This window comes from Clarias gariepinus, chromosome 25 (genome assembly GCF_024256425.1).
Source record: "Clarias gariepinus isolate MV-2021 ecotype Netherlands chromosome 25, CGAR_prim_01v2, whole genome shotgun sequence".
NCBI classification, from domain to species: Eukaryota; Metazoa; Chordata; class Actinopteri; order Siluriformes; family Clariidae; genus Clarias; species Clarias gariepinus.
The window spans coordinates 2,295,409-2,312,130 of NC_071124.1; the positions used below are offsets into that span (position 1 = coordinate 2,295,409).

General features: G+C 37.2%; 1 protein-coding gene across 1 annotated transcript; it reads left to right on the forward strand.

Moving 5' to 3' along the window:
• The first annotated feature begins 10,522 nt into the window (after nucleotides 1-10,522).
• cahz (carbonic anhydrase) lies at nucleotides 10,523-15,938 on the forward strand. The gene is made up of 7 exons (XM_053486679.1): nucleotides 10,523-10,708; nucleotides 11,233-11,430; nucleotides 12,701-12,819; nucleotides 13,303-13,395; nucleotides 13,493-13,555; nucleotides 13,654-13,809; nucleotides 15,111-15,938. Exons 1-7 carry the CDS (start codon nucleotides 10,675-10,677, stop codon nucleotides 15,228-15,230), a joined length of 783 nt encoding a protein of 260 aa, XP_053342654.1. The 5' UTR covers nucleotides 10,523-10,674; the 3' UTR covers nucleotides 15,231-15,938.
• Nucleotides 15,939-16,722: the final 784 nt, after the last annotated feature.

Sequence of the window (16,722 nt, forward strand, 5' to 3'; positions counted from 1 at the left end):
GGAGGAGAGATGATTGAGACGCAGAAACAAGCAGAGCGGTTTCCTCCTCCTCCACACACACACACACACACACACACACTTGACAGCGACGCTCTAATGCAGGTGCGTCTCAAATAGTCTGTAATCAGCTCCAAGTGCACTTCTCCTAGTGCACTTCTTCATCTGCTCCAAGCTGCTCTAGCTGGACTGCTTTAGATCTTCACTTCCTGAAGTGGCCCTGAAGTATTATTAACAAAACTCAAAAAATAATAATAATAATAAACCTGGAAAACAAAATAACAAAACTGAAAACCAGAACAAAACAAAACTGAAAACAAAATAACAAAAAACGAAACAAAATAACAAATTCAAAACCAAATTAACAAAATGGAAAACAAAATAACTAATTTACTCAAAAACAAAACAAAACCCGAAACAAAATAACAAAACCCAAAACTAAGTGGTTTTTTTTATTTGTTATTTGGTTTTGAATTTGTTATTTTGTTTTCCGTTTTGTTAATTTGTATTGCACTTATCGGCCAGTCAGATACAAACTGGAAAAGGTACAGTAGGTATAGTTTATATGACGAGACATCTGTCACTCAAGATATACAGGAAGTACTGTAGTAGCGGTAGATTCGTGTGTGTATGAATGTGCAAACGTGTACCCTCCTTATTGTGGTTTCAAATATGACGTTCTTACGGTGGACCTGAAGTCATTTTATGTTTTTTATTTTTTTTTATTTTGCACTTTACGGCCACCGTAGTTTAAAGTGAAGCAGAACACACAAGAAACAAAGATAGAGAAACAAGTTCCTACTTCCTGTATATCTTGAGTGACAGATGTCTCGTCCAATCAGCGGTAAGAACTTAATTCGCAAACTATACCTACCTTTTCCAGTTTGTATCTGACTGGCCGAGAAGTGCAATACAAATTAACAAAACGCAAAACAAAAACAAAACAAAACGGAAAACAAAATAACAAATTCAAAACCAAATTAACAAAATGGAAAACAAATTAACAAATCCGAAAACAAAATACCAAAACCAAAAACAAAACAACAAAACCCAAAACAAAATAACAAACTAGTTTTGGGTTTTGTTATTTTGTTTTGGGGTTTTGATATTTTGTTTTTGAATTAGTTATTTTGTTTTCCATTTTGTTAATTTGGTTTTGAATTTGTTATTTTGTTTTCCGTTTTGTTTTGTTTTTGTTATTTCGTTTTTTAATTTATTTTGTTTTCAGTTTTGTTAATTTGTTTTGCACTTTATCTCCCTCCTCGAGTCTAGGAATAATTACTAGAGAGAGCTTACTAATGACGTCACAACACAGAACACACACCATTCCGTACACAAGAGCTCAACCATGATTACTACAATCATCATCATCATCACCTTCTTCTCGTTATTCAATTTACCCGAATAATTTTTTTGTAATGAAATAATAAAAAATATTAAGAAGCCTAAGAAATAATTTTGACGTTAAATTGCAATTTGATATGGAATATGAGCCATATACGCATATCTCAGATTACTGTTCTCCTCCTAACTCATGATGGATCGACTCCCCATAATCACCCATACTGTAGTTGTCTATTCATATTTGCAAATATACAGTAAGTGTTTATTTGTGTGTGCAACCTGGATGCAATATACAGTACTGAAATGAAAAGACGCAAAATATCACCTTGTTGTCATCTGTGAGTTTATTTCTTTTTAAAATAACCTTACATACACACTATTACCATTTTGATTTACCATGGTATGCGTAGTTTAAGTGTTTAAAGTGTGTGTGCACCACCAAAACAAAATAACTGTAGACTGTGTTCACATTGTTCATGCAGAGCATACTGTATCACGGAACAAAGGTTGCTGCAGACTCCTGCAAAAGGAGACGATTTGCTTCTCCATGTTTGAGAAGATCTTACCAAACCAGAGTGACTTGGACTGGTTGAACACAGGCATGGCTCTGCTCCAGGGACAGGATTATGTTCAGGGACAGGATTATGTTCAGGTACAGGATTATGTCCAGGGACAGGATTATGTCATAGAATGCACAAGAACAGTCTTTATCACGCATCATTAATGTCTAGGTTTGATGGACACGTACGATTACTCCGCCAGTGAGTTAACAAGTTGTTTGCATGTTACTGACTGATACAACACCAGCATAAAAATGATACATCCAACGCCAGGCTGTTGTCTCGATTTCTATTTTCAAAAGTTTGACAAATGTTTAGTTGTTTTCCTATGTGCTTTGCTAACAGACGAGATAAGCTAAATGTGAAAAAAAAAAAAGAAGCTAGAAATGTGCTTGATTAATCAGGTGCAAGTTACGAAAAACTGATCAAAACCATTTACAAACAGTGCGTAGCGGATTGTTTTATTATTATTGTTTATGAGCTAGCTAAACAATAGCTGTTGTTTTTAACTTTTAGCCTCTTTACTGACAAACTAATGAAAATGAATAATGAATTTACATAGACTCTATAATAAAATTATTAAAGAAATACCTATTTCTTTAGTATTTCTCTTTATCCATATTTATTTCTTACGTATAAGTTTTTCTTTTTAAGGTCACCGTTGCACGGTTGTATAAGCATTACACTGCATATCGTACTGTGTATGACTGTGTATGTGGCAAATAAAATTTGAATTTGAATTTGAAATTTATTTTTCTCTGTCCTGACACCTCGGGCACGGTCACTTGGAGAAATTCAAACACTGGAATTAATTTTTGTTGAAACAGAAACAGTTCTATAATCACAGAACCGTTCAATCAAACAGGCCAGAATTCGAGAAATGTTCTACAGTAGTGTATATAACAAGAAATAGTCTGTGTATTCTTGCCTATTTTGGCTGCGGTTTGTGTGACCTGATCGATAAGGGATCTCGTCTGTCCCTGACATTTTGCAGGATATTGTTAAATAATGAGAATTCCATTATATATGACTGTTTTTCTACACAGGAAGGCACTGTGGGAAATGGCGGAGTCTCCGCTTAGCGCCAAAAGGCGGCATTATCTGTCGGTTTGAGACGCACCCTTCCGCTCTGCGCGCGGGCTGGACTGAGGAAAACCCGGAGCGGAGCCGGAGCAGGAGTGGACCGAACTGAGGGGTTAATTCTCACTACAGAGCCGCTTTAGACCGTCAGGTGCTGAATCAAGTGAAAAAGGTGGAAGCTTGATAAATAAAGAACAGAAAGTGAAATGATCCTTAAACAAGTTACACGAGAGTTGTATAAATACACCAATGATAAAGCAAAAACTAAACTAAACACAGGACCTGGGCCTTAAGATCACTGGGTTCAACACCGACATGGACCGTTGCTGGATTTAAGAATAAACATATAAATTTAACATGTTCATGTTTATTATAAACATTTATGTTAAAACTTTTACTTTTTATGTAAAAACAGCTTCATCCATTTCATCAGAGGTTAGGATGGTAATTATGGTCATTTCTTTCTTCGTCTTCTTTAACTTGTAAAATTCATGACTAACATTAAGATTGTTAGTTATTAGCATTGTAAGTCCTCTCATAAACATTTTTACTTCCTTTTTAAAAAAAAAATGTAAATAAAGGCTTAAACTAAGTGAATTGCAAGTACTATTATTTTTGCTCATATTTAAACAAACAAACAATAAATAAATGTATTTACTATAAGAAAACTAATTAGAAAATAATGTATAAAAAACTAATAAAAATAATAATCAGAACATTATAATGATATTTGATGTTGGAGTGACTTGTTGCTTTACTTCCCACTTCTCTCTCTTTGTCTCTCTACACCTGTCTCTCCTGAGCTGCCAGTGATCCAGACCCCCGCTGTCCTCTGGACCTGCCTGACTCGTCCTGGTGTCCCTCTTCTGGTTGGAGATCATGGACACATGGACGCCCCATGTGGTCTGCCTGGGATGCGTGTGGTGACTACGGACGGTTCCACTTTACCATGAAGACGGTCCTGTCCTCGGCTGATGTCCGACAGCTGTTCTCTGAGGACTTGTGACTTCAGTCGCTTGATAGTTCAGGACTGGAGTTTCCCACAGTCTACCTGAGCCTCCAATAATAAACTGGACTCCATATGAACTTCTCCGCATCTCCTGTTATACTGAACTTCCAGCCTCTTAACACACAGTATGAGTGCAGATCAATCCCTGCTATCCGTTATCACCCAGATGAGGATGGGTTCCCTGTTGAGTCTGGTTCCTCTCAAGGTTTCTTCCTACAGTATTACCATCTCAGGGAGTTTTTCCCTCAGCACCGTCGCCCTCGGCTTGTTCATCAGGGACGATGTATTTTCATAATCATTTCCATATTTAGATTTTTTTATTCTGTTTTGCAACAGTGACCACTGTTAAAAACTCTATACAAATAAAATTGAATACTTGTACATCGGCACTGTTCTATAAAAAAAAGTAAAAAATAAATGAATAAAAATTTACATTTTATTTACCATACATGACCATACACGGTATAATATGCGATGAAACGCTTATACGACTGTTTGTGATCTTAAAAAGGAAAGATAAAATAGAATAAGAACTAAGAAGAGGCAAATCGAAAAAGAATGTAAAATATAAAATCTACAAATAAACAGTTACAATAAAATAACATTTTAAATAGAACTGTATAAAATGTGCAACCCAAATCCCTGAAACGTTGGGACGTTTTTAAAATTTGAATAAAATTAGCCAATATTTCATTCACAATAGAAGATAAAGAACATAACAAATGTTTAAAGTGAGACATTTAAAAAAAAATTGCATGAAATGAGCTCATTTCAAATTTGATGCCTGCTACAGGTCTCCAAAAAGTTGGGATGGAAGCATGTTTACCATGGTGTAGCATCTCCCCATCTTTTCAAAACAGTTAAAGACGTCTGGGCATTAAGGTTATAAGTTTCAGGAGTTTTGGTGTTGGAATCGGGTCCCATTCTTGCCTGAATTCGGACTCTTTTGACCATAGAACACTTTATCACTTCAAAAATTGTCCATTTTGGGCCTCCGAGTGGCGCGGAGGTAAAGTGCTCGCCTTATCATCCGGAGTTTGCAAGTTTGATTTCCGGGTGATGCTGTAACCTCTCGCGGACGGAGGTCTAGAGAGAGCTGATTGGCCGTGCTCTCTCAGAGGGGAGGGATGAGAGGTACTTAGTGCTTTAATCATGCCACATTAATCATGGCTCTAGGCCAATCAGGGGCATCTGTAAGCTTACGCTAAAGGAAGGAGCGGATAGCGCTGTCCTCCGAGTGTGTTACTCCACCTCAATGGTGCATGTCCGAGCAGTTCGAAAAGATGCAGTCGGCTGGCATCACGTGGTCTGAGGCAATACGTGATAGTCTTTGTGACAGGAAGGAATTGGATACGATTAAATTTGGGAGAAAATTTGGAAAAATCCAAAGAAAAAAAACCTTCTATTTTAAACGGCCGATTGTGTTTATTAACTGTGGTTTCTGGAAGTATTCCTGGGCCCATTTAGTAATGTCAATCACACAATCATACTGATGAGTGATACCGTGAGGGCCCGAAGGTCATGGGCATCCAACAAAGATGGACAAGGACAATTCATCCTTGTCCCTTACATACAGAGATTTCTCCAGTTTCTCTGAATCCTTTGATGAAGTTATGCACTATAAAAGAGGAGATTTGTAAAGCCTTTACAATTTGACATCAAGGAACATTGTTTTTAAGGTATTCCACAATCTGGCTCTGGCATTTTTACTTCTGAGAGACTCTGCCTATCTAAGACATCCCTTTTTATAGATAATCATGTTACAGACCTGATGACGTCATGTTACAGACCTGATGTCAGTTAACTTGACTAAACCTTTTTTAAATTTCCTTTGTTGTTGCCCTTTGTCGTCCCAACTTTCTTGAGATCTGTAACAAGAATGAAATTTAAAATGAGCCCATTTAGTGTATAGAATGTAAAATTTATCTATTTAAACATTTCTTATGTTCTCTATGTTTTATATTAAATAAAATGTTACGTAATGGGATTTGAAAGTTTTTTTTACTTTTTATTAAATTAAATAAAAAAATGTAATCTTGTAGTATAATGCAAGAAGTATAAAATGTATAAAATATATGGAATGTATAAAATAAAAATGGTATTAGAGGGTAAAGTTATGGCATGTTCTGTAGGTATGACACCAGCAGTATGAGGGAACCGTGGAGTTTGATATGAGATGATGTGTGACACCAGCGGCGTTATTCTCCATGTTTTAAGGTGCAAAGTTGTCCTCATTTATGTGTAAATAATAACCAGCCACATCAAATATATGAGTCACATGCAAATGTGCAGTGTGGTTGGCAATGTGGTGCTTCAGGTGTAAGACAGGTGTAATGGATGCAAGGAAAGCCCAATCAGTTGAGTCCTGTGTGGAGTTCTGATCTTGCATCCATTGTTGGGTTGGCTGAGGTCCTTCATGATCTTCCTGGTCTTGGTCCAGGACCGCTTGCTTTAAGTCCGCTGCAGTTCAGAAAGCTTGGTTCAGATAATACGTTCAGCTGATCGCACCCTCCTCTGTAGAGCTCGTCTGTCCTGCATGGTGCTGTTCCCGAACCAGGTCGTGATGTTTCCTGTCAGGACACTCTCTATGGTGAAGGAGTACAAGGGTAGAGAGGTGGTAGAGACTCCGTCGGCCTTCTTCACCATGGTGTTGATGCAAGAATCAACACCATGGCTGCACAACCTGATTGGTCAGAAGGAGTGGATTAGGTTCCTTGAGATCTTTAGGACAGATGATTTATGTTTGGAGTTTCGCACAAGCTGCTTTTGCGTAGAGAGTGTCAGGAATGACCCCTAGATGGCGCCTTGCGTCCAAAGACTTTGTGTTGGACCTCATTTCCAAGAATTCCCCTCGGTCTGGTGATGGGGACACTCGCGTGAACCGAGGTGACTAATCAGTCTGGCTATACTGTAAGAAGCCAGGTTTTGAGTTTAGTTGGCTTTTGCATCTGTTCTGCTTTTTGTAATCCAGTCTGTGTATACTGTTTACTTTGTCCATGTTTTAGTTGCTTGTGTTGGTTCATGTTTGTTTTCTTTAATTTAACATCATAAGTCCTGATAAGCCTTAGCCCTACACTGCACAAATTGTAAGAAAATCTTAGTCAAATTTATCTGCTATTTCTCAATATAACATTACACTAAACCATGTAGAAGATTATTAGGCCCCCACAGTACAGTATATGACAATTTCGAATTTTCTTTAATTTTCTTTCATGTTGGAAATGTAGGAAGGGTCCGTCCCCAAACTGTTAACAACAAAGTTAGGAGCATGAAATTGTCCAAAATGTCTTGGTATGCTGAAGCATTAAGGGTTCCTTTCACTGGAACTCAGGGGCCGAGCCCAACTCATGAAAAACAACCCCACAACATAATCCCTCCCCCTTCACCAAACTTTACACTGGGCACAATGGAGCAGCCGAAAGATCAACAACAACAACAACAACAACAACAATGAAGTCAGACAAGTACCATTCTCCTGGCAACCACCAAACTCTAGAGTCCAGTTGTGACGTGCTTTACACCACTGCCTCCGGTGCTTTGCGTTGCTCTTGGTGATGTAAGGCCTGGATGCAGCTGCTTGGTCATGGAAACCCATTCTATGAAGCTCTCTATGCAATGTGCTTGAGCTCATCTGAAGGCCACGTGAACATTTGGAGGTCTGTAGCTATTGACTCTGCAGAAAGTTGACTTTTGTCTGTGATTTTACATGGCCTACCACTTCATGGCTGAATTGATGTCATCCCCAATCGCTTCCACTTTGTTATAATACCATACTTTGGAATATTTAGTAAAAAGGAAGTGTCATGACTGGACTTATAGCACAGGTGGCGTCCCATCACGGGACCACGCTGGAACTCACTGAGCCCCTGAGAACTCAAACCATATTAGTGTTTAATTATTCTATTGTCTTACACTCATTAGACTGTATAATGTTAGCTTTAGCCTCCTGTAACATGTTAGCTACATTTGAGTTCAGACACTAACATTGAAGATTCCCACACTGGCTACACGTGTTAAACACCGGCATTGTGCATTTTATTCTCCTGCCATGGTGGTACCGCAGGTTGTGCTGCCTCACAGCTCCACAGTCCTAGGTTTGACCCGGAACTCGGGTTATACTGTTTGCATGTTTGCTGAGTTCTTAATGACATTGGTTTCCTATTCGGTTCAACTGCTTTCCCAAAACACAGAAAAACATGCTAATACACAGTGTGTGTGTGTGTGTGTGTGCGTGCGGTTTTTCATTGTGTGTTCTTAACAAAACCAGGATAGAGTACTTAGATAAAATAAATGAACGACTAATGAATTAATGAATTAAGCAACAAATTTGTTAACATTTTTGTAAAAAATAAAATAAAAAAGGCGATGTTCTAAATGTTCGCCACAAGGTGGCAGCAAAACGACACTATAGAACCTGGTACGTGTGAAACAGACACAGGTGTAGGACACGCCCCCACAACCTGCCACGTGCTTACATGCCAACAATGTGTTAACAATTATTTAACTAAATATGTAAAACAACGACAAAAATAATATAATAATAATAATGCTAATAATAATAATAATTATTATTATTAGTAGTAGTATTTATTACTTATTCATTAATTAAATGACTACTTGCTTTGTATCCTGTATTCAACGATTACAATCTAACATCATATACGTTAAAACACATGCTGTATATTTATATTAATAATTATGCTGTATGTAATATTGTACATTGTGTATTTGTGTGTATTATGTGTTTATCATCTTTCCCCCAGGGTCCCTTTAAATGCACGCGCCAGGGGAGTTCAAGCACGCGCAGTCGAGTCTCTTCACTGATTCGATTCTTTTGAAAAAAAAAAAAAAAAAAAAAAACGGATTCATTTAAATCATTTAATTCATCTTTTGGTATTTTGTGCCAAAGCAGAGCAAAAGTTTCGACTCCTTCATATTCGAATAATCATATTTAACTTTTTTAGTTTGTATAGTGCGTTTCAGTGCTTTCATTTTTTTAATACTCCAACTTTTTGCATAGAAATAAAACACACTTCTTAAACCATTAGACATCCTGAGTGGAGGTGGTAAATCAGATAAAAAGGAATATTTTGCTATAATTGCAGACGTAAAGCAGCTGCATAACATGGATATACAGATTTAGATGAAGACTAATAACAATATATATTAAAAAATAAAATAATAATAATAATAATAAAATAGTGGCTTAGTGGTTAGCACTGTTGTCTTGCACCTTATCCAGGGTGTCCCCCACTTCGAGCCCTTAGTGTTCTGGGGTTTCCTGGAGTTTCTTGGGGTTTCTTGGGGTAGGCTCCAGGCCTCCTGCAACCGGGTATAGATGATGAGTGAATAAATATTAATTAATATTATACAGACTAGATATCTGGGGATTAATATAATGATCAGGTAAAAAATATAAAACTAAAGAGCAAACTCATAATAAATCTTTTAATCCTTTAAACCTTTTATCTTTAAAGGTGGAACAAAACTTATATAAATTATAAAACCAAATATATGATTTAATTATTATATTTTAATATTAATATTTTCTATGTTTTAGTCTTTAAACTGTGTTATTCTGTAACTGTGTGCTGCTGCAGAACTGCACAGATTTTCCCTCGGGATTAATAAAGATTGATCTAATCTCTTAATAATTCATTAAAATGAACGTTAATTAACTAATTAACACTGATGGCAAGTCATCAGCTCCTGATATGCAATCAATCAGCTATTTAATTCTCTCTCCCCCTCTATATATACAGTATATGTGTGTGTGTACAGTATGTGTATAAATCTTATATATAATAAATGTAATATTCTTCTCATAAGAAGAGTTGATTCGTCTCGGCTCTCCCCGCAGGAGGGGTTCCTCTGATGGATCTCTCCTAAACATTGGGATTAAGAGCAGATTAAAACCACATGCTAGGTGTAATGACGCGTCTCTCTCTCTCTCTCTCTCTGTGCGTGTTAAAGCGGAGTGGATTTCTTTTTGAATGATCTGAAAGCGGTGAAGAGGATGGACGGCTCGGAACTCTCGGGACACCAGACATTCTGGAGATAACGCAATTAAACAAGAAGAACAACAGGAGCAATCAGAGATGTGTTGTGCGGACGTGTGTGTGTGTGTGTGTGTGTGTGGTTTGTGCAGAAGCTGATCGCTCGGACTGTCTGTGACTCGGTAAAGGAGTCGGTTCAGTATTTAGTGAATCGACTCCCGAGTACAAGGTGAGACTTGTGATTCTGTTACATATTCAGTGTATGTCTGTGTGAAGTGTGAGCTGTGGTTGTCCTCTGCATGCATGTCTCTGTCCTGACATTGGGTTTAAACCTGAGCATAACCCTACATCCTACACTGATCCTGCTCTGAATCTTTTGCTCAAATGAACCGACTCTGTGAAATGAATCAGTCAGCATCACTCCAGTGTATTAACTGGTCTTACCGGTTTGACCCAACCCCCCTTCTCCTTCCCTCCTCCCCCTGTGCGTGCGTGTGTGTGTGTGTGTGTGTGTGTGTCAACCCCTCTGATGTGGAGACTTTTGTGTCAGACAGATTTCTGTGTGTGTGTGTGTGTGTGTGTGTATAAAAGCTGAAGGCTGATCAGCTGCTCACAGACTCTCAGCACCCAGACTGTGAGAAACCTCCAGAAAGAAAAACTTGGACAAGAAAGAACCCCCAAAGACAGCATGTCTCACCACTGGGGCTACGGACCTGCTGATGGTAAGACCGGATAATATAGTCAATGCATAATGCATAATATATATATATATATATATATATATATATATATATATATATATATTTAATGCAGCTGGATGAGGAATATATATTTTTCTAACTGTAACCTGTTTGTGAGCAATGCCACCGCATACAGTTCTCACTGAAGTATTTACAGTATTTCTTTTTGCACAGGAAAAAACATCCTGTGTTTGATATTTAACAGTTCACCATTAAAAAAAAAAAAATCTATAGTATATCTGAATGTTTTTTAAATTTTATTATATATATTTTTTTCATATTAAATATTCTAATTTATTTAATAAACCAAACCAAGTGTGTGTCCCAGTAACCTAAATAACCGTCTCACGTAGTTTTAAAAACTTTATCAAAAGCTACATTACACTATTTTTAGATTGCTCATGCATTGCAAACTATTTTATTGCATGCACAATTATTCTAAATAAATAAACAATTAAATATCCAAGTATTTAATTATAAATATTTAATGTTTTTTCCTTGTCCAGGTCCTGCAAAATGGGTTGAGCACTTCCCCATCGCTGACGGACCTCGGCAGTCTCCCATTAACATCGTCCCGGGCCAGGCCCAGTTCGACCAGACTCTCAAGCCACTTAAGTTTCAGTACCAAGCGTCTACGTCCAAAGACATCCTGAACAATGGCCATTCATTCCAAGTGACCTTCCTGGATGAGGACGACTGCTCAAGTTAGTGCATCTGTCACCTGGTTACGTTGTAGTGCAACTAATCCACATCAGATTCATATTCAGTCGAGTAACCATAGCTACTACTGTACGTCCAGTAGGGAAACATGTTCAAGAGTTCTCATACAAAAGGTTTCTGCTCTGCACCAAAAATGACGAATGTAGTTCATGGAGTCATTTATAGAAATTCAAGCTTCCAGTTAATTATTGTGCTTTTCATTTTCTCCTTTTCTGCTTTTGGCTTTTTAAAGGCTGAGTCAGTGATCCTGGATGAAGGTGGTTGACATTAAGAGTCAACAGCTGAAATATGTACACTCCTCCCTTTAGTGTCCTTCAGAGGCTCTGATTTGACACTTGCATCTAAGCTGAATAAAATATAAAACTGTATTCAACTTCAACTATATTCAAAAAGTACGGTAGATGAGATGAATATCTCTGACTCCTCCTTTAACGTAACACCGTTAGCTGCTATAAGGGAAGTGAAGACAAACTTTACTACGTCTTGTGTTTTATTCCTTACTATAGTCTCAGGAGTGACTATGGACATTAAATAAGAACTAGCTGTGCTACTTTTTAAAACCCTGTCAGCATATGTGACATACTTCACAGGTCCTTTTATATGTGGTTAACAGGCTGAGTGCGCTTCCTGTTGCTTTGCGAATGGCATTAGTGATTAACAATTCATCGTCAGAGTCTCTCTTCCCTTCAGTCTTAATGCATGATATTATGGGATGGAGAATAGACGCAGGATGTCCTGCTGTTCATGCAAGACTGCCTGTAAGTGTAGCGTATTAAGAATTTCATTTTAAAACCAGAAGATGTAGAGCTTTTACACACTGAAGAGATGATACGATATGAAATGGTGCCTTATAAATGACGTCAGTCAGTAACATATTGTACTGCAAGCTTTTTTTTTCAGTTCAGGGTCACAGAGTAGAGCTTAATTACGGATATTGTGTCTCGAGGCGCTGCTCTGAGTGTGGCGTGTCACTGCATGGGAAAAGAGAGATAATGTGTTCTAGCTCTCGGGGAAAGCAGAGGCATCCTGCTGTAGCGTTTGCTCGAGTGGATTTTGTTTGGCTTCTATAATGTTGCATAAAACAAATAGTAAAGCAGGTAAAAAGCAGACCATTATGAAAATTCTTTAGTTTATTCAATCTGCTTTTATATACAGGAAATTAATAATTTTCTCTTCAATCAACTGTAACTGGTCAGTTGAGAAATTTATAAAGTCTGAATGCACAACCCAAGTTAAATTTTTTTTTGTGTGTAGTTCTGACTGGTGGGCCCATCACTGGTGTCTACAAACTGAAGCAGTTCCATTTCCACTGGGGCTCAAGTGACAACAAAGGGTCTGAGCACACAGTCAACGGAGTCAAATACCCATGTGAGGTAACACCATGACCAATGCAATATACTCTGACCACGCCCACTATCTCCTGTAGTTCGTCTGACCACTCCCATTTCCTCTGAGGATGTTCTGACCCCTCTTACTTTCTCCTGGTGCTACTCTGATCAGTCCCTACTTCTGCTCTAGATCCTCTGATCACCTTCTCCGGTAGATCCTCTGACCACTCCCTCCTTTTGTACATCCTCTGACTACTCTAACTTTTGTCCCTCACCCTCTCCTGTAGATCCTCTATCAGCTGCTACCTTCTCCCTGGACCACTGCCACTCTTTCCTGTAAATCCTCTGACCACTCCCACCCTATTCTCTAGGTCTTTGCTGCACGTTGTACCTGTTACTGTGGAACCTATTTGTCAAACTCTTCTTCCACTCTGAGTCATGCCACCACAGATTGTTTCACTATGAACCTCAGAAATGTTTCAACAAATTTTCACATCTCGCCTTTTTTTCTTTTTTTTCCCCCCTCAGCTTCATCTGGTCCACTGGAACACCAAGTATGCGAACTTTGGTGAGGCCGTAGACAAACCTGATGGCTTGGCGGTTGTTGGAGTTTTTCTGAAGGTCAGATTTTACCCAAAGTGCCCAGATTAAACCTAGCTTTTAAATGTCATAGCTGCAGATCAGTCTAATAACTTCTTCCTCTTTCTCCATCTCTCAGCTTGGTTCTTCTAATCCCAAACTGCAGAAACTTCTGGATACCTTTCACGCCATCAAAACGAGTGTAATCTCCCGTTTAATTCTTAATTTCATTAGTACAACATTTATTTATTTTTTTTCCCTCTTAAAATGTCTCCTGTCTCACTCTCCTGTATCCCACAGGGTCAGCAAACCACATTTATGAACTTTGACCCAAAGCACCTGTTGCCTACCTCTCTGGGTTTCTGGACTTACGAAGGTTCTCTCACCACACCCCCTCTGCACGAGAGTGTCACCTGGATTGTACTGAAAGAGCCGATTAGCGTCAGCTCTTCTCAGGTATGCATTTAATTTCATGCATGAAATAATTTAACTAAAACTGCTAACACCAAGCATAAGCAAAAACGGTGGCATATTGTAGCTAGCACAACTTCTAGCTAGGTGTTTTATTTAAAAAATATATATTTTTTTGTTGCTGTTTTGAAGAAAGTTTGTATGCCTCACTCTATTATATTAAAAAAAAAATTCATTCCTGGTTAGAAAAAGAGACGTAGCCTGAGTGTCTTTTTTTTTTTTTTTTTTTTGTTTTGCATTTTTATGCTTTTAGCTATAACTCCAAATGTTTACCAAGCTTGCCCAAAAGTATTAAAGCTTTGTTTTAATTTGTTGCATATTGCCAGGCACCTATAATAATAATAATAATAATAATAATAATAATAATTATTATTATTATTATTAAATTGAATAAGTTCTGTTTTCTGTGTGCGCAGGTCATTTAATAACCATGTTTGTCAACTTTTCCTTGAGTTTCTCCGTTAAGACCTGTACTTTCACCATGGCCTTTAAAGGCAGTACAAAGCCCTGTTAAACAGTTTTAAACCCCGATAATAGCCTGAAAACTATTTATTATTGGTTATTTGGAAATTAATATTAAGTTTTCATGTAAACAGCTTAAATTTATATTTGAACACTTGGCATGAGTCTTAAAAAAACAGGGAGAGTCTGTGACTGGTGTTTAGCAAGATTATATTATCTAAACACTCCTGTGCTACGTACAGTATTGTACAGCTTTATCTTCAGAGCTGAGCACGATAGCATGTCGATACTATCTTTTACATGTCATCTTTTCTCACACTCAAGTTGTTACCAGCCAACTTGCATTGCAGGTCCCTCCACACGCAGGCACGCAGCCACATTTGTGGTTAAGGCGTATTTTCCAGAGCACTACCTGTGCAACATAAATAACCTTTAATTACTAGGTTGTTTCATTTGGCCTTTCTAAATATACAGCCGTAAATGGATAACAGGAGGTCAAGGTGTCTTTGTGACATACACACACATGCGCCCGCGCACACACACAGGAAGTACGTAGGGGTGCACTGAATACAGACAGGAAGTGGGCACAGCGCTGCAAGTTTCCTATACAATTACTGGTGTCCCACAAACATGGTGAAGTCGAGTTTCACATGCTGAATGTAAACCTTTGTGAACCTAACATGGGTGAGAAATTAATGTGCTGCTTGATGTTTACATTACAACCTGTTTGTGTGTCGTACTGTATGGCTGTGCATGTGTAGACCTGCATGTCATTCCTATTAATAATCTTTCCTACATCTGTCCTTTTTTTTTTTTTTTTTTAGATGACCAAATTCCGCACACTGTTGTTCAGCTCAGCGGGAGAGCAACCTCGCTGCATGTGCGATAACTTCAGACCCCCTCAGCCTCTGAAAGGACGCACAGTGCGTTCCAACTTTAAGTAAACCGCAGACCCCACCCACTGAACGCACCTCAGCCAATCATAATGCCTCTTTTGCTCAGGGTGTCCCTGTCGAGCTCGGTAATTTACTTCTAAGGTTTTTTTTATTCTAAGGTGTCCTTCTTGACTCGTATAGGGAAACTTAATATTATAATAACTTATTATTATTAAATAAATGATACGAGTTGGTTCATTTGTTCCAATTCATGAATTTGTAAGAGCACAATCTGATTTGGTTCAAATGAACCAGTTTCCGTAAAAGAATTAAAAAATTTAATGAATTTGTGAATCAGTGTTTAAATCTTAAAAAAAAATAAAAACACCACCAACACCTTTTAGGAGACAGAGAAAAAAAAACACATAATAGAAAATGCTACGAGGGAGTTGTTAATCTACTCAAATGTATTAAAGTTATAAAGTTGGATTATCCACTGAATATGTTTATTTTCATGTGTTTTTTAGGTTGAGATGTGTGAATTGTTCGTGGTGTAGAGCAAAATATATATATATATATATATAAAAAACTTTTCCAATTATGCATTTTTCGACATATAGGACATTTTCACTGGAAAAAGCAGCTCTAGAGAATTAACAAAAATATAAAGATTATTGTTTATTGCTAAGAGAAAGAAGTGTATTGTTTTATGAGAGGGTTAAAAAAATAAAAATTACTTTTTATAAGTTAAAAATAAATACATATATTTTAACATTATAGGAGTGGTTTGCTTTTTTTAAGTACATTTGTGTGATTCAAGGCATATACAGATTATATACTGTATGCTGTCTCGACTCCTGCAAGAAAACAGCCGAAAGACAAAGAAGAACGGGACACTGACTCATTTAAACAAAACCTTCTGAATTTGTTCTGATGTCCCAGTTGTTTGTTTGATTTATTTTTTGTAAATTAACTTGTTTAATTTAAACTAAATCAAATGAACCATTTGCTGTCTTTAACTTCTAAGCTACTAAAAATATTTGACAAATGTGCAATATACTTTAAATGCTGAAGTAGTTATTTTTACAAATTCAACTAGATAGTCCAAAATGAATCAGTAATTTGATTTCTCAAATAATTAAACAAACAATATAAATTAAAATAAATTGAATCTTTGATCAAACTGCTCTGATTTGTCCCAAATGAATCAGTTGCTAGAATAAAATTCTAAACTAAAAGTGATGTGAATAAAAAGTTGCTTTGTTGGAACAAACTCATAAAGTTGTCCAAATAAATCAGTTTCTGTATTTTATTTAAAAAAATAATATGGTGCACTTTAAATGATTAATTCATTTGAACAAATTTGTGTCATCTGCCCGAAATGAATCCATTGCAGTGTTTGAATTTCTAAAATGATTCAGTTGTTCAGTACTAAACCAATATAAAATGATGCTTTGAAGAAAAATCTGTAACAAATTCGTCTAACTTTGCCCAATTGAATCCATTTTTGCATTTATTTATTTTGTGTTGACTTTTTAAAAATATTTCAGAATAATCTAGA

Excerpts from the sequence above, each read along its gene's own strand:
- cahz (XM_053486679.1), top strand. The coding sequence starts at position 10,675 with ATGTCTCACCACTGGGGCTACGGACCTGCTGATG. Across the intron at positions 10,709-11,232 it reads GGGCTACGGACCTGCTGATG|GTCCTGCAAAATGGGTTGAG; the intron begins GTAAGACCGGAT and ends TTCCTTGTCCAG. Across the intron at positions 11,431-12,700 it reads GGATGAGGACGACTGCTCAA|TTCTGACTGGTGGGCCCATC; the intron begins GTTAGTGCATCT and ends TTTTGTGTGTAG.